At 40.8% G+C, this 17,977-nt stretch overlaps 2 protein-coding genes across 6 annotated transcripts in view; one reads left to right on the top strand and one right to left on the bottom strand.

Annotated features, from left to right (window-relative positions):
* The window catches only part of LOC144327779 (uncharacterized), a 106,079-nt gene extending 91,378 nt beyond the window's left edge, over positions 1-14,701 (top strand). For 3 of the 4 annotated variants that reach the window (XR_013392888.1, XR_013392887.1, XM_077928591.1), the window contains 2 exons: positions 4,686-4,877; positions 5,022-6,370. Coding sequence is in view for 2 of the 4 variants with exons in the window: in XM_077928591.1 (XP_077784717.1) it covers positions 4,686-4,759 (74 nt within the window). In the remaining 2 variants the exon portion in view is untranslated. Of the gene's footprint in view, positions 1-4,685; positions 4,878-5,021; positions 6,371-7,968; positions 8,150-14,397 lie in introns of those variants that run through there. The other variant, XM_077928592.1, reaches the window with a different exon arrangement.
* NEGR1 (neuronal growth regulator 1) overlaps positions 1-17,977 on the bottom strand; it is a 452,691-nt gene that overhangs the window by 21,657 nt on the left and 413,057 nt on the right. The window lies entirely within an intron of this gene.

The following is a 17,977-nucleotide window of genomic DNA, read 5'->3' as shown; positions in this document are numbered from 1 at the left end:
CAACATCCAAACTCACTATGGCCTAAAATTACTGTCCTAGAATGTCAGTAATAAAAAAAAGTTCCTTCCAAGTTCAGTTTTAAAATATGGAATGGAAGAAATAGGAAATGAATGTATGGATTCAGGGGAATTTGAAAAAGTTGAGGCAATCAAAAAAGGCATGAAATTTCAGTTTTTGTTTTATTTTATGCCCTTTAACCAGTATCCTTGAAGTAGATTTTTTGCCCTTGAAGAGAAGATGGGTTCTAAATATAACAATATTGTTGGAAAGTCACATATATTGGTAGCCTCTTGGGTAGGTCTTTTTCTGACACCTGGAGTTTCTGGAGTGAAAAAAGGTGAATATTTGTTACACTAGGTGCATGTTTGTGGACAGGTTGACTGCAGATTTTAAAAATATTTACATTATTATTCACTTCTACTAGTAAAAATAAAACTGCACGAATAAGTACATACCTAGATAAAACAAAGCTAAACCTTAAATTTGTGACAGTAGTACTTCCCCATCAATCCAACTTATCCAAACAATTTCTTGTGGCTCAGTTTGTATCAGTGCCACACAGCTGTAGATTTATGCAGTGGTTCTGTTTGGTCACAACTCAACACACGTATTGTAAATATATATTTAGGAAGGCATAGTACTTGTAATGTCTATAAACATTCACATTCATATGTTCACCAGTTATTTTGAAAAGTACCTAAATATGGAAGTCTTATCTATTAAATGCCGTACCAATTGTGTTTTAGGAAAGCTGATTGAGGCAAGAGCAGGTGGTATGCCTTGTCAGAAAAACTAATTTTTGTTTTAAAAAGGGTACATATGTCGAATTTCATCTGCTATAATTAGACAGAAGGCTTGGTTACTGCTGTATGTTTAGCTTTTGACAAGTTAAGAGCCTCCAGATTATTAAACTAAATTGACTTGGCTTTGTCGACTGAAAGCTGAGATAACATACGCTGCATAGTAACAGAACTCTTCAGTGGGAAAAGTTGTTCTCTCAATAAAATTTTAGTGACACCATCATAAAAAATGTTGAATTGGATATCTGAAGTCAAACCAAAATGTAGTTTGAATTTTTCTCTCAAGGTATTATCTATTCAAGAAAACTCAGTTGATTAAAATCATGATCACCTCAGCAGTCTCTAGTGATCTAGTGGCTGCATTTCGTTCACAAAATAAAGGGATTCAAACTATGTTCCATATCAGACAAAGTACATCAGAAAGGGATTGTAATTTACAGTTCACAGGCAATTATTATTATGTAAATAAAAAATCTCAATAAGCACTCTTCTCTTTTTGAACAATAAAAAGCTCCAGGGACAATGCTATAGGGCTTCACTTATTTTTGGATGAAAGGTCACTGGAAACATGGGGCGAGATCCAATGCAATGTTAGTGTAAGAAGTTGAAGAGCTGACATTGTTGCACATCTGGTAGAACGTGGTAACACAAGCTCCCCTGTCTCCAAGTATAACTGCAGTTGCACTACAGTGGTACCTCGGGTTACAGACGCTTCAGGTTACATACGCTTCAGGTTACAGACTCCGCTAACCCAGAAATAGTACCTTGGGTTAAGAACTTTGCTTCAGGATGAGAACAGAAATCACACGGCAGCAGCACAGCGGCAGCAGGAGGCCCCATTAGCTAAAGTGGTGCTTCAGGTTAAGAACAGTTTCAAGTTAAGAACGGACCTCTGGAATGAATTAAGTTCTTAACCAGAAGTACCACTGTATAGGTAAAGATAAAGGACTCCTGGATGGTTAAGTACAGTCAAAGGAGTCTATGGGGTGTGGCACTCATCTCGCTTTCAGACCAAGGGAGCCAGCGTTTGTCCCCAGACAGCTTTCCGGGTCATGTTGCCAAAATGACTAAACTGCTTCTGGCGCGACGGAACACCATGACAGAAGCCAGGGCGCACGGAAATGCCATTTACCTTCCTGCCACAGTGGTACCTATTTATCTACTTGCACTGGTGTGCTCTGAACTACTAAGTTGGCAGGAGCTGGGACAGAGCAACAAGAGCTCATCCCATCACATGGATGCACTATAGTAGGGCAAACCAAAACCATGTCCTCCAGATGTATGGAACTACAACTCCCATCAGCCCCAGCTAGCATGGCCAATTGCTGGGGGATGGGAGTTGTAGTCCAAAACATCTGGAGGGCATGGGTTTGGCTAGCCCCACACCATGTATTTCTCAAGCGCAAGACACTCCCAGGATTTGGCTGCTGCACAGTGCCAAGAATAGGGATCCTACTAGCAGAATGGCTGTTGTACAAACAGGCTGTCAAAACTACAATGGTACCTCGGGTTAAGTACTTAATTCATTCCGGAGGTCTGTTCTTAACCTGAAACCGTTCTTAACCTGAAGCACCACTTTAGCTAATGGGGCCTCCTGCTGCTGCTGCGCTGCCGGAGCCCGATTTCTGTTCTTATCCTGAAGCAAAGTTCTTAACCTGAAGCACTATTTCTGGGTTAGCGGAGTGTGTAACCTGAATCGTATGTAACCTGAGGTACCACTGTATATACATAAGCACAAGTGTCAGATAATTCTAGCATGTAAAACCAGTTTCCCCAAAACAAATAGTATTCTCTTGGAGCCCCTTTTGGTTAACTGCAGCCATCTGCAAATCTCAGACCAGTTTCTTTCCGACTACAGTGGAACTAATTGCCCAGCATCAACCAGCCCATCAATCCATCAGTCAATTTCCTTACTTTCTTTACATACACAAACAAACCAGATTGCTGATCTCAGCTCCACACTGCCTGAATAGTGGCTAGGAAGACAGACCTCGAAACATTTCCCATATTTAAAGCTCCTCTGCTGCTATAATTTAGATTTTCTATATCTTACCTAACATATATATACTGTACATTATGGTAATTCCACATTTTTTAAAAATAAAATGTATGAAATATATGAAAAAATGTTATAAATGAATCAGTACCAAAGGAAAATACATTAATATATTTTTATTGTGCGGGCATTTAGAAAATAACATTTTAAAATGCCATTTTCCCACCAGACACCACACAGTAACTTCTCATTTCAATATATGCACCATCATTTGTAGCTGATTGCCCTCACACTACTTTCAAACCCAAAGTACAGTGGTACCTCGGGTTACAGACACTTCATTTACAGACTCCACTAACCCAGAAATAGTACCTCGGGTTAAGAACTTCAGGATGAGAACAGAAATCGCACGGCGGTGGCAGCGGGAGGCCCCATTAGCTAAAGTGGTACCTCAGGTTAGGAACAGTTTCAGGTTAAGAATGGGCCTACAGAACGCATTAAGTTCTTAACCTGAGGTACCACTGTACTTTACCCTGTCAAAGCACATTTAACTGTAAATCCCTGTTATAAGATACTACTTTTTCTAGAACTACAAAAAACAACAACCAGCAACTCTATCTACTTGAACACAGTGGTTTCAACTTTAAATCAAGCCTTCAGCACTTGAAAACAACAATGGAAAAATAAATGAGATTTATCCAATTTATTGTGAGTGGTATATTGGTAAGAATGGGACTGCATAATGAGAGTCCAAGTCCAAGGATGAAGACCTAAAGGGAAGAATGGGGTTGAAAAAACAGATCACTATATACTCCCACAGTAGACCTCCCATGAGTTCTTGTACAGCATGATACATATTAAGTTGACAGCAAATTCTGCAGGTATATGATCCATGTTAGGAAAGGTAGCTCATGAGGGAGAAAGAAAGACAGGACAGAAATTCTGTTTTCCATTGTCTCCTGGCATGGCTTGTGTCATTGTCACATATTTTCCTTTGTATGTAAATATGGAATGCATTGACTTCTATTTTTAGAGACCCTTTTTCAGAGACAGAAAAATCTGCAAGCTTGACTGCTTCAAGAAAGTGTTGGCATTTTTAAAATTCTTGGAAGTATTTCAGAGGCGAATTGTTTAGAAGACTCAAATAAAAATTCCAGTAATGATGACAGAAAAATGGGGAAATTGCACACTTTACGACAGGTAATTCTCAATACCATTGCTCATTATAGCCTGTTTTTATCAAAATGTGGAGAGTTGACCATCGTTAATCTAACTAAATATAAAACATGCAACACACATTTGAGGAAGACACTAGGTCAACATAAACATTTCCCTACTTCATACTACCTAAAGGAAAACAAGCAATTATTTTTACGGCCTTTGCTGTGCTTTAAATACTAATGATGATTTACAACCAAGGAGAAAAGAGGCTGATTTTCTTCAGTTTGCAAGATTAAAGATAGATAGATAATATTCTAGAATGAGATCAGAGAACCTACCCCTGCAAAAATATTATTCAGACTGTTATTTGTTGCTTAGTTGTCATATCCACACACCCAGAATGATATCTGACAACCATATGGGGTTTGTCCTAGCTTTATTAACAACAGATCTGAAACAGGCAGAGAAACAGCAGCTTAGAAGTATGGATGGTACTATAAATCTAGCCAGCTAGCAGAAACTGCTAACTGGCTGAGAAAGGGCAGTATTTGCCCCGCACTTAATCTTCATTCTGTAGGCATGTCGGAAGGGCAAATCTAGTCCCCGCTAAATGTGGCAGAATGGCATCTTTGTACTTGAAAGGTTAACCAGCCTTTTCCCCATTTTCTCCCCTGAATTGTTCCACTGAACCTGGAATGCTATGTGCAGGAGTTTTTGCTTTTTGCAGATATGGGACCTGGAAACGGAACTCTAGACACCCTGGGCATCAGCTTAAGAGAACTGAGTGCTGGAGAAAACTGACATTTTGCTTCACAAGATATAGATCTATTTGTGGATCCCAGAGTCACCATGCGTACATCCTATGTTCTGCTTCTAACATAGATGAGATGAGAACTATGTGCCTTCAAGGCAGACTGAGGTAAGATATTTAGAATTCAGGAATGCTTAATTAATACTTCTGATGATATAGTAATGGTATATAATTTATTGTGTGACTCATCCATCTCTCTCTCTCTCTCTCTCTCTCTCTCTCTCTCTCTCTCTCTCTCTCTCTCTCTCATAGGTAGATATCTGAATGCTCAGAGAAACCCTGAGGTTTGCAGAAGTACCAAAACACATAAAAGCCTTAAGGAGACACACAGACCCCCGAAAAGCTCAACAGTGGGGCTTGAACATGGACAGTGAACATCAGGAACATGAAATGTTGGGTATCTGAAGGTGGGAGAGAGCAGGAGAAGATACACTGCAATGTTTTCTTGCAGGTGTTCATTGTATGTATTGTATACACACACTGACACCTCAATACAGTTTCTTTACTCTATTTATCCACTAGCCCTGTGTCTCTGTGTGAAGTTCAGCCTGCAGTCCTGGGATGGTATCAGTCAGATGTTTGTTGTTTGTAGCCAATGGCCATTACAATGTAAACCAAACAAAGCAAGTAAACCAAAACTAAGTTAAATATATAGGGTTCCTTCTCAGAGTAGGCTCATTGAAATAAATGAACCTCAACCAGTCCTGTTTGTTAATTTCAGTGAGTCAATGCTTAGTAGGACTAGCATTGAATACCACCCACAGATTTTTGGACATGCAAGTTGTTAAAAAAAAAAAAAAGTTCCTCAAATCGTTGAAAATCATTAAAATTAAAAATCCCCTTGGCAGTCCCCATGGGTCAAAAAAGTGGCCGGTGATTTTCTCACTGCTCAGTGCATATTAAGCTAGCCTATAGGTAGAAAACTCATCTACATTATCCAGTAAACACCTAATTTTGAAGTAATATGATTGGCCCTCTAGAAAATTCTGAAATAAATAAAGGAATCTATTTTTAGGTGAATTGTACAAAGGACAATACAGGATATGGTAAACAATGCCTGATTCACATATACAGGTCATTTATTGGCCTGTTTAAGAATTAATTAACTTAGATATTCTCTGGGCATCGTTTGAAACCTAATCTGAGTAAACACATGTCTAATAGGAAAGAAAGGTTAATTCCTGCAAATAAGCAGCCCTTTTAACGAGGGCTTAGAATTCTTCATATATTCAAAGTTCATTTTGGCATCTTCAGCAAACCCCATATCGTGGATCTTATGGCCAAAATTGCCCCAAGATTATAGGGGAAATTGAATAACCAAGCCATTACAATGTTGTGCTCAGTCTTCTTTACTCTGCAGGTCTAAAAAACCCCCAGTTTGGGTAGCTGTTTTCTGACATTAGTGAAAGTCCCCCCCCACCCCCTGGCCAATATTTTAAAGGACATATTTGCTGTGTAAGAAACAGCAGCTAGTTTATTCAAGGAAGTAAGTGCCCTTTTTTCCATGGTCCATGAAATCAAAGGCAAATAAGACATTAACAAATGCAATATGATGTTTGGACATCTAACATATTTTTTGAATAAAACTAAACACTGATCAATTGTGCTGTGTACCTTGTCGAAGCTGGCCTGCTATGGGGAGCGGATTTGGTTCTCTTTGTCCCTTTGTTCTAATTTACCTAAATGATATAATATACCTATTTCTGAGGGTCCTTGGATGATAGGCCCTAGCTAGTGTTGGAACTTACTGGTAGAGGAGCAATTGGTCTTAAAGATGTTCCCACATGGTTTGGAATCCATGGTTTGGAGATGGAAGGGAACATTCAAATGGCCACCATATTGTGCAGAAAATCAGCACTACCTACTTTATTTATGACTGCATGGCAGGAATAGCCAATGTGGTGCCCGTCAGAGATTGTTGGACTGGAACTCCTATCCTGCATGGTCAATAATTAATGGGAGTCCAGAAACATCTGGAGGGCAGCACACTTGCTAGTCCTTGTATGGGATTCAAATGAACTGTAATTTTATGCTTTATAACTTTGGTCTAGGTTTGGAATGATAGGAACAGTTGTTGAGATATGTGTGCCGGGGGGGGGGGATTGCTCCTTGACTGCAGCTTTGACGTTGGTGATTAACATTGCACTTCAAAATATTTTTCTCCTGTTGGTGGCTTGAGAATCAAATATTGCTGCATAAACCTTCCCACCAGAGCCCTTTATTTCACTATTGGTGATTTCATATCCATGGCAATGGGCACTTTTTAGTACGTCAGATTTTGAGCTTCGGGCGAGTCTTTGCTAAGCTAGGGATGTATGACCATGCCTCATTCCATTCCAATATTCATTTGCACTTTCATTTGTTATTTTCCATTCAGCTGCAACTGGTCTATTTCGCACAAGTTTGTGTTCTATTTCATCGTATGCATGTGCAGATACAGTGGTAACTCGGGTTACATACGCTTCAGGTTACATACGCTTCAGGTTACAGACTCCGCTAACCCAGAAATAGTGCTTCAGGTTAAGAACTTTGCTTCAGGATGAGAACAGAAATTGTGCTCTGGTGGTGCAGCGGCAGCAGCAGCAGCAGCAGGAGGCCCCATTAGCTAAAGTGGTGCTTCAGGTTAAGAACAATTTCAGGTTAAGAACGGACCTCCAGAACGAATTAAGTATTTAACCTGAGGTACCACTGTACATTTGTGGGTTGTGCGTGTGTGTGTTTTACATATTTTTTACTTAGCACACAATAGACATACATAGCTCAGCCATCAACAAATATTTACAAATTATTTACCTTCCCTGCAAGTCACTTTTCAAAGTTAATGAATTTCCAGAGTGCTGTTAGTCTTTTGCAGTAAAACCAACAGAGAGCCTTGCAATACCTCAAATACAAAGTTTATGGAATGGCTAATGGCCCATCAGAAAGCTATCTATTCAGAATTCCTATTGAATTCAATGGGGTTTGCTCCCAGGTAAGTATGGTTAGGATTGCAGCCACTTTCACAACCTTGATTTCACAGTACAGCATAAAATTATCCCTCTCCGGCATCAAAAACAAGAAAAGCAAAGAGGCATCTGCATATAACAACGAATATATAAATAATGCATATTGCAAAAGAGTTTACATATCTGTGTATAATGTGTGCATGTGAAAAAGTAACATTTGTTGAAGAGAGCTAATGTCAAATCTTTCATAGCAGGAGTCTGTGCAGCAATGGGGTTGAATGGGCAAACAGAAGGAAACTCACTTGATAGTCCGTTTTCAGTGGATTCATCTGGCATCCCTATGCTAAGCTTCCTTCCTAATATTTGATAAGCTTCTTCATCCTGGCTGTGAGGAAAATTGCTGGAGAGAGATACAAATAGATTTCCTCATGGATGGTAAGATGCCCGTTTCCCACCAACAGATTGTTGTACTGTCACATATCAAAAATACTGCAGTGTTCCCAACAGAAGATAAGCTGTTGAGAAAGGCATATGGCAGCTCAACCTCATGCTGCTTCCTATTAGTTAATGGTGTGAGACTTCTCCCATCAGAATGTATCAATTTCCATAATTCATCAACTATTTCCTCAAAGTAATCATAATAAACTTCCTGAATGGGTCCAAGTCTGAATATGAATGGTTAATTATATGACAAGGGAACCATAATGAAGGAACAAGTTCACCGTTTTGAAACCTTCAAACACTGCCAACTCTACAAGTAGCTTCACCTACACCAGAAAGTAGTTCTGATCATTGTTGGGTGGATAAAATACGATTTAAGTTCATTCTGTTGACTAACTTTGAACAATTTCTAGTTAATATTCACATTCATCCCTCCCCCCCCCCCCCCACGCAAGAGGACTGGACCTTTAGCTTTTTTTGTTAAAGTGAGTCACCAAGTCAATTGTACATCAATAAAGAAAATTAGAAAGCAAATTGTGGAGGCTTATTAGACAGATATGGAGGCACTGCTGTTCCTAAGGTGGCCTAGCCCCTTATTAACTGTTCTGAAGCAAGCAGAAGGAAGTAACATGAGGAATTTCTTGCATCTTCCCTGCTGAAGAGATTTTCTCTCTTCCAACAGGAACAGTTTGCATTGAAAACTAGAAGTACAAGAGTTTAGTGAATAATGCCTTGTACCTTTAACAGCAGTGTGGCTGGCACAAATTAAACAGGGTAAGCCTTTCCTAGCATGGAAATACAATTATGGGGAAAGCTTCACTTGTTGACATTCTGCCTGTCACAAATCTCATTACTTGTGTGTAAACCAACCAACCTTATCCTTACCACCCAAACTAAAGCAGAATGCAAACTGCTGGAAGCTTCCATTGACAATTGTACTTCATTTAAATATGTTTTTGCCTTGTGGCTCTTATTTTCAAAAATCTCTGCAAAAAGTTCAAAGCGTACAATAAAAGATGCAGTTCTGAGTGGTCACCTGAAACGTTTTCTAAACTTTAAAGTGGTACACTTATTCTTTTTTTAAAAAAAAAACAACAACAACTAACTCCCCTTTGATTTAAGGAGGTAACTATTGCTCATCAACCTCCTGCTAACTCATTCATTCTAGGAAGCCACAATGTATTGATTTAAAGCACTAAACAGTTCTGGACAAACTCCATCCTACACTTTTAGCATCCCAATCAAGACATACTGGAGAAGGAGAAAGAGAAAAATTGTCTGAGTATTCCAATGTATGTCTATAGGAAGAATATGACTAAAAGTATGTATCTATAGGAAGTGTTTACCTACAAGAATAACAAGAGCCACTTTTGCTCAATTGCATGCTGGCAAATTCAGGTTGCAGAATTAAAATAGATTTGGCACTCCTACCCGCAAACCTGTGTCCAAAGAAGATTGGAATTTTTGCAGTATGGAAATTGATGTAAAGTTTGGAATATCTCCCCACAAACAAATCAGAATGAATGTTTAATAAACAGCAGGTACAGTGGTGCCTCGCAAGACGAAATTAATTCGTTCCGCAAGTCTCTTCGTCTTGCGAGTTTTTCGTCTTGCGATGCACGGTTTCCCATAGGAATGCATTGAAAATCAATTAATGCGTTCCTAGGGAAACCGCCTTCAGACCAGGTCCGGGGACAGTCTGTCCCCCGACCTCTTCTGAAGGCTGGGGGGGGGCAAGGGCTTTTCTTCCCACCCCCAGCATTTTAAAAAACCCCGGGACAGCGGAGGACTTCTCCGCTGTCCGGGGCAATCTTAAAATGCTGGCGGGCGGCATTTTAAAATCGCCCGGGACAGCGAAGGACTTCTCCGCTGTCCGGGGCGATTTAAAAGCCCCTGGGAAGGCAGGCAGGGGGGACAAAGACTTTCGCCCCCCGCCCGCCTTCAGAAGAGGTCCTGGACCTCTTCTGAAGGCGGGCGGGGGGCGAAAGTCTTTGCTCCCCCCCTTCAAAAGCTGTCCTGGACAGGCTTGCGGACCTCTCCGCAAGCAGTGGGAGCGCTCCCGCTGCTTGCGGAGAGTTGCCAGCAAGCCGAAGCCTGCGCGCGCTGAGATCAGCGCGCCCAGGCTTCGCGGCCCCGTCGCCCGGCATCGGAGCTTGGTTCCGATGCCGGGCGGCGGGAGGAGGCGTTCCCGCCCCGCCGCCCGGCATCGGAGCTTGGTTCCGATGCCGGGCGGCGGGAGAAGGCGTCCCCGCCCCGCCGCCCGGCATCGGAGCTTGGTTCCGATGCCGGGCGGCGGGAGGAGGCGTTCCCGCCCCGCTGCCCGGCATCGGAGCTTCGTTCTGAAGCCGGGCGGCGGGAGGAGGTCCGAGGACAGTGGGGAAGACGCGCTGCGCTTCCCCGCTGTCCCGGAGATTTCCCTATGGGCTTTCGTCTTGCGAAGCAAGCCCATAGGGAAATCCGTTTTGCGAAGCGCCTCCAAAACGGAAAACCCTTTCGTCTAGCGGGTTTTCCGTCTTGCGAGGCGTTCGTCTTGCGGGGTACCACTGTACCAGCGAACTCATAGTCCTCCCCACTACAGTGAGATGTATTGCACCCGTGTTTTAATTATAGTACTTACTTCTGTATGTATATGCTATAGATGTACGGTATATGCTTATGTACATTTTATCCTGTTGGTGATGCATTTCCTCTTTTTCAGCAGTGCGTAAGTGGCCACCCTATGAAGGGCAGGAAATATGATTGTTTATATCCTAGATGTCTTAAAATGTTTATGTGAACATGGGTTTACTTTGACAGCGAGCACCTTGAAAATAAAACCAATGGCCTCATCTTATCCTACAACTCAATTCTTAGTCTTCATTTAGGCTGTTCCTGCTATGCCACTGTGCAGTGTTAATTCATCTCCATAGGGCTCCAGCAGAGTTGAATGGAAGCTGTACAGCCACTCCCAGTGATTTCAGCAGCCCGAAAGGGAGGGCAGCGGCATCCATGATCAATACTCAAGTCTCACACATTTTCATAAGCAGCAGAATAAATTTGAGCAACCTGCCTCAGTTATATTTTGATAAATATGCCTAGCACAAAAGTGTCAGGTTATAACAATAGCTACAAGGTGATAAATTAAAGCGGGGACAAACATATTTCAACTCTAATATGCACTGCACATACTATCAGATGTTTATGCATATACTTCTGGCACTCTGCTTCTTCAACAATAATACCTTCATTTGTTAATGTCGTGTTGGAGAAAAGTAAGAGCATTTTAATGTGCGAGGATATTTTAACCGGGATACTAATTACTCTAATTTGATAGAATTTTGTTGCATTTGCATCCCTGTCAGTTATTTATGACTTACTATAGGTAATTAGGGCTCAGGAGTTGCATTTAGAATATTGTAAATAGCTTTAAAGGCATTAGCCAAACTCCTAATTGTTAAGGTGTGTGTGTGAATTTATTAGTAGCTTGCATGCACAATATTTGTGCATTTGACTTTTTGTAAAACATTTCTTTCCACGTTTCTAAAAGATTGGCTTCTGAAATAATTTTTCCTCAAAATAAAGTGTGACATTGTAAACAACCTCTTAAAATGAAACAGCTCGTGAAAAGCTATGCATTCAATGGGAACTCTGGTTAGTTCTCCTCCTGTATCGAGATCATTTCAATGGTTTGCCACATTCGGATATAGTCATCTTGCACTTTATAAATGATAGTAACTTACACTGAGCTTTGTATCTCTGGGTCTTTGCAACCATCACTCTTCTGAACTCAGCAGAGGATTTGAAGTTAAAATCTTTTTATTATTATTATTCTTTAGGGTTGCTCTGTGTTAGCGATGGCCACATCTGTAAATTTCAGTTTCTCTCAGTTTCTAAATTTTCCACTCTTAAGTTCAAAAAAATGCTTTTAAATATTCCTTATGGGTTGGCTCCGCATACAACCTAAATCCATACTCTCTGACTGTCCCAAAAATCCTAGGCGTTACAGCAATTTGCTCACAATTCTGGCTACATTATTGCCCCACAGAAATCCTTTTTAAAAACAACACAACATAAACACACATTTCCCTGGTGGGTGCAGATACTAAAACTACCAGTGGGGCAGTAGGGAGCAGAGCTCTCATGCCAACCTATTTAACTTGGTAAAGGTAAAGGGACCCCTGACTGTTAAGTCTAGTCACAAATGACTCTGGGGTTGTGGTGCTCATCTCGCTTTACAGGCCGAGGGAGCTGGCGTTTGTCTGCTCTGCAGACAGTTTTTCCAGGTCAGGTGGCCAGCATGACTAAGCTGCCTCTGGCAGAATGGAACACGGAAACCAGAGCAGCACATGGAAATACTGTTTACCTTCCCGCTGGAGCAGTACCTATTAATCTACTTGCACTTTTTGGTGTGCTAGGCTGGCAGGAGCTGGGACCGGGCAATGGGAGCTCACCCCGTTGTGGGGATTCGAACCGCCGACTTTTTGATCAGCAAGCCCAAGGCTCAGTGGTTTAGACCACAGCGTCATCCATGTCCCTACATAACTTGGTGCTTAAAGGCAATAGAGGAAGAGGAAATGGCAGCTTACCCGGTCACAGGGTGGGTAGCTGTTGTGACCTGTCACGCTGGGCTCCTCTTCCTTGAGAGCAATGTTGGGGCTAGTTGGCTGGCTGTGGGGAATTCCCAGGCTGGCCACTGGAGATTGGTGGGCTTTTCCACAATCAGCTTATTCAAATCCTAGCCAATCTGGCACAGCCCGGTGGGTGGGGCTTGGGACGTACTGAAGTCCAGCTCTGGCCATCCCCGGGGGCCACTGTTGGCTGAAGGATGTGCTGCTTATGTAGGTGTACAGAAGAAGCTTCAGATCCCATTTGCCCTCAATGCGGCCATCATGTGCTTTTTCATGGCAGAACCATGCCAGCCAGCACCGTTGCTCTTGGGGTTCAGGCTCTTGGGGGCAGTATCTCCTTGTGGTGTGAACTGTAGGCTGTGTTCCCTGGGCAATCAGACTCCAGCCGATATAATCACAGGAGTGTAGCTATTTTCATCCAATAAAAATTGGAGGATATGGAGCACTCTACTGAGGAACTGGTGAAGTTTATGGTCTTAGAGCCCAGGGATTGTGTGTTTTTTAAGCCAGAACTCACTGGAACTCAGTTCCAGCACCTCTCAGGTGGGCACCGTTGCTATTATAAGAGAACAAGGGAGGCATTCATGGTGAGTTCCAGCACCTCTTTTTCTGGAAAACAGCACTGTTGGAGCCTATTTACACCACAGACTACGGTAATTTAATAGTAAGGAACTTTACTTTCCTATGGAGTCTAAGGATCTATAACAAGGAAGCAACCTCATCTGTTTCCAGCATTTGTGGGCAAAAGCCATGGCTCTGTCCGGACCACTTAACCATTCTGAGAATCTTGTTCCCATGACAAACAAGCAAGCAAGTATATGCTTTCTACAATGATGACAACTTAAAAAGAGATGTAAAGGCAGTACCACAGATGCCTGCATGGATAAAGGGTCAAATTTTGTGAACTTTCCTTCTTTTGATTTGGGTGATTCGGACTTCATCCATGTGGCAACACCTGTGCCAAACATTATATTATGAGAGTGGTGGGGTGTGATGCATACACTCCCTTCTTCTTTTGGTCCAACATACATTTCAAGTCACCTCAAAAAATTGTTCCATTGGTATAAAATTGATAATTCCTTAGAAAAATTGAAACATAACATTGAAAGAAGCCACCTCAACCAACTGCCTGCCCAAAGAGAGGATAAGTCATTCATCAGTTCCATTGGACTCTGTAATCCAGATCCAAAATGTGCCTCAAGAAGACAGAAATCACTTCAAAAACCTATTTACAGGGCAAATCAGCCCAAATGACTCGGGATCATTGTCCATCTGACATGTTGGAGATTAAATATTTCTTTTGGTCTTAGAAATGGAAGTCATTGATATGTGAGCAAAACCCAACCCCCCCAAGTAATCCCAAGGGAATTCCAATTGGGTGCATTTTCACATGCCAATGACTGGTCTTTAGCTGTTTCAAATCACTTTGCCCCATGATATATGAGAGATGGTAGAGAATGTTCCCAGGTCCAGTGAGCCATTACTCTTTGTATCAAAGTAAAAACTACACAATAACCTTCAAACATTTGTGTAAATGTATTGTATGTTAAAATGTTCCCTCCAATAGAACAGGAAAATGTGTGCTTTCTTTACATCTCTGATATAGTAAAAGTGGGTCTTGTCTCTTCTCCATAGTTCACTATATTTGGTCTCCCCAAACAAAGCAATCCAAGTAGTGCAACAGATGGGCTGGATTGACATTGCTTCAAACCAAGGCTAAAGACATTCAAGAGAAGTTTAAAAGCCAATGCAGCAGTACGATAACCAAGACAAATCACCTGCCTCTGACACACCAGGAAGAATCTTTACACTATTTTATAAAGTAGCTAACTTAAATGTTTCAACAACGCAAGGATTATTTCATATGAAAAGTGCAAAATCCTGTCAAATATCTCCAACACATATTGTGCTTAATTCTGAATATTAAAAAAAAAGCGCACTGGCCTATTTTTCTTCTTGAGAGTACAGTGGTACCTCGCAAGACGAATGCCTCGCAAGACAAAAAACTCGCTAGACGAAAGGTTTTTCCGTTTTCGATTTGCCTCGCAAGACGAATTTCCCCTATGGGCTTGCTTCGCAAGACGAAAACGTCTCGCGACTTTGTTTTCTTTGTCTAAAAACAAAGACATGTTTTGTTTATAAAGTTAATTTATTTTCCCTTCAATTTTTGAACTGCTCTTTACAGTATGTGTGACTTTAAAGAGCAGTTAATAAACTGTTGTTGTACCAAATTTGGCTTTGTTTGGACTTTTTTTGACCATAGGAACGCATTAATTGATTTTCAATGCATTCCTATGGGATTTCGTGATTCGCAAGACGAAAAATTCGCTAGACGACAAAAATTGCGGAACGAATTAATTTCGTCTTGCGGGGCACCACTGTATTTCTAGGGCACATTATGTTTAAACTTGCACATAACACTTCATGTATCATTGCACAACATAGTAACATTGAGAGTTGCCTTGTAGAGAGTCAGGACATTGGTCTGTCTTGCTCAGTAATGTCTACCCTGACAGACAGGTAAAGATGTCATGGCTTGAAAATGGCACTTTCTGCAAGCAAGGCATGTGTTCTTTCACTGGGCTATGGCACTTCGCCAACTTATTTTCCATACTAATATATTTCTCCCTAACACATAAAAAGAAGGAAGTGAAAAGCAAGATAAAAAGCATTTAGGGAACCTTGCCCCCATTCCAATAATGCAGTCCTAAATATAATTTACAGGTTAGATTGTAGGGATGTTTCCGAAGTGTCATTTTACTACAAGTTTTGAGAATCACACATTCAGAAGCCTCAGTGGAATGTGTGCCAGTAGTGTGCATATGAATGAGAGAAAGTTCCACACATTATGTGCTTGATGGACTCAAGAATAAAGCATGCCAGCTGGACAATTTTGTATTCGCTATAATAGTTAGTAAAACCAATGGCCACCTTTATTCTTCAACAATAAAACTACCCAGCCTTTTCATGAAAGATGATTGCAATTTCCACTGACCTGTATATGCACTTTAAAAAGCCTCCCTATAACTAATGAAATTTTGAAGTATTTGCTCTTAAGATACAAGAGTCTTTTTATTGAAGACTCTGTGACATTAAGTATTCATGAGACCTAGAGTGAGCTCAAATACCGCCCAAGTAAAAAGTATTACAATTTTTCAACTTGATTGAAATCTCTTTTTTCTGCAAGATGTGCACCATAGCCTGCTGAGAGGGGCTATTTTTTTTTTTAAGGCTGTAGAGATATGCAGAATACATCCAGGTACCTTAGCTGTTAGTGATCGATTTCCCTGAGCACCCTTGTCCCTCCTTTGAAATTGATTCATGATAACTGCCTCCATTTGGGTCAAACAGTATTTAACCGCTTGTAAATTTTAATTAAATGATTTGTCACTTTGAACATATAGTTTGTCATCTTGCAGCTAAGCAATGTGTCTTTATCAGAAAATGACTCAAGGGAAAGACATTCATCTACTCTGTCATTTCAACACCCATTAAGATAATTTGGTTGTCGCAGAGACGCAAACTTGGGGATTTGTAAAATGGGCTATTCCACTGTATATGAGTTGTACCACTGTGTAAAGTTTAAGAGTATAATTTGTTCTTTAATTGCATCCTAATAATTAGTTTAGCTGGGTCATTTCTCATTAGTGGATGTTTTATTTCAGTGTAGAACAAAAATGTTCTCCAGCTCTTTCTTTCTTTCTTTCTTTCTTTCTTTCTTTCTTTCTTTCTTTCTTTCTTTCTTTCTTTCTTTTTGCTCTGGTTCCCTGATTTGTTTCTTTAGGAGGACAGTAATGTTTGTGTGTAAGCAGTGTTGCCTTAATATCACAGGACTATATTTGCTTGACCATTAGTTTTGATACAGATTAGATACAATTAAAAAGAAACTGCTGCTTTCAAGTTCAGATACAAGAGAACGGTAATGAAAAACACTATTTGGAAACTAAACATTCAGATACCTGTGGTTCGCCATATGTTGCTGTATACCACAGTCTATCAGTTCTAGCCAGTGTGGCCATTGTTCAGGGATAATGAAGGGCAATTGACTCCACTGTTCTTAAGGAAATCAGAGATCTAACACCATCCCAAGTAGCTTCTATATCATGAGTTTTACAGCTAGGAACACACCCAACAATGTTTTTTCTTAGATTTCTCAAAAAAATCTCAAAAGACATTGCCCAATATATTTTTGTATGTTGTTCAACAGGTCATAGACAGAAACTGAGATTCAGTTGTAAAATTCAGCAGATGATAAACAAGCAAACAAAAGTACAAGAAAAACTAAAGAGAATATCAAAGCAGCTTTGACTTCCAACTAAACCAGGCTGTGTTGATCACAACAAAACCCTTTTATGGAATCATGGGTTTCAGATATACAAGGGTGGGCACCAGCCAGGAATTCCAACATATCTGCAAGTAGGCTGCTTCTGAAGTCACTTGGTGTGATGCCTTGCTACTCTGTTATTTCTAGGTGTAAGATCCTGTCTTCATGTTAATATTCACTTATATAGTCATTTGCTTAGCTACTGTATCAGCCACCTGAAGACAACCTATACATCTCCCAGACCTCAGTTAGGACCCCATTGCCAGTCTTTCGCCTGCATTAATTTAATCACAAACTAAGCAGTTTTTAAAACAGAACATTCTTACATATTGTTATACACCACCCCTATTTCCAAGCGTTGTGAGATTCCAGGGATATTAGGTGCATTTCAACCCAGGATTTGTTTTTCCTTTTGGACAATTAGGCACAGCAGAGACTACAGTGTCTTTGTGATATATGGGTTTATTTACACATATTTACAACTTGAAGCCTTCAACGGAGGTAGTTCAGTGCATCAATATTCCAAGAGGTTTCTGCCCTCTCTTAGGCACAGAATTATTTCCAAGAACAGATCTCAACAGCACATCACTCACCAACCCTTGCTGCCATGCTAAATCCTACCCTCACCAAACACTGGTGTTGTCTTTTAAACTAGCCTTCCAGTTGAGGGAGCAAGGAAACCCACACACTTGCAAATAAGATTTGACTTTTCTTCCCTTTTGTCATGCTCTGCCATTGAGCTGTGGCGCATTCCTCAGAACCTAGATTACTTACAGCAATCTAATCTGAAGGTGTCTAAAGCAGGTGTAACAATAGCCTTGATCTGCTTTACCCAGGATGGGGTTCACCTGACGCACCTTGGTATTTGTGACAAAGCATTACATTGCACAG

Source organism: Podarcis muralis, chromosome 5, assembly GCF_964188315.1.
Source record: "Podarcis muralis chromosome 5, rPodMur119.hap1.1, whole genome shotgun sequence".
Lineage (NCBI taxonomy): Eukaryota > Metazoa > Chordata > Lepidosauria > Squamata > Lacertidae > Podarcis > Podarcis muralis.
The sequence above is the reverse complement of the archived record's forward strand: the minus strand, read 5'-3'. Positions and strand labels throughout refer to the sequence as shown.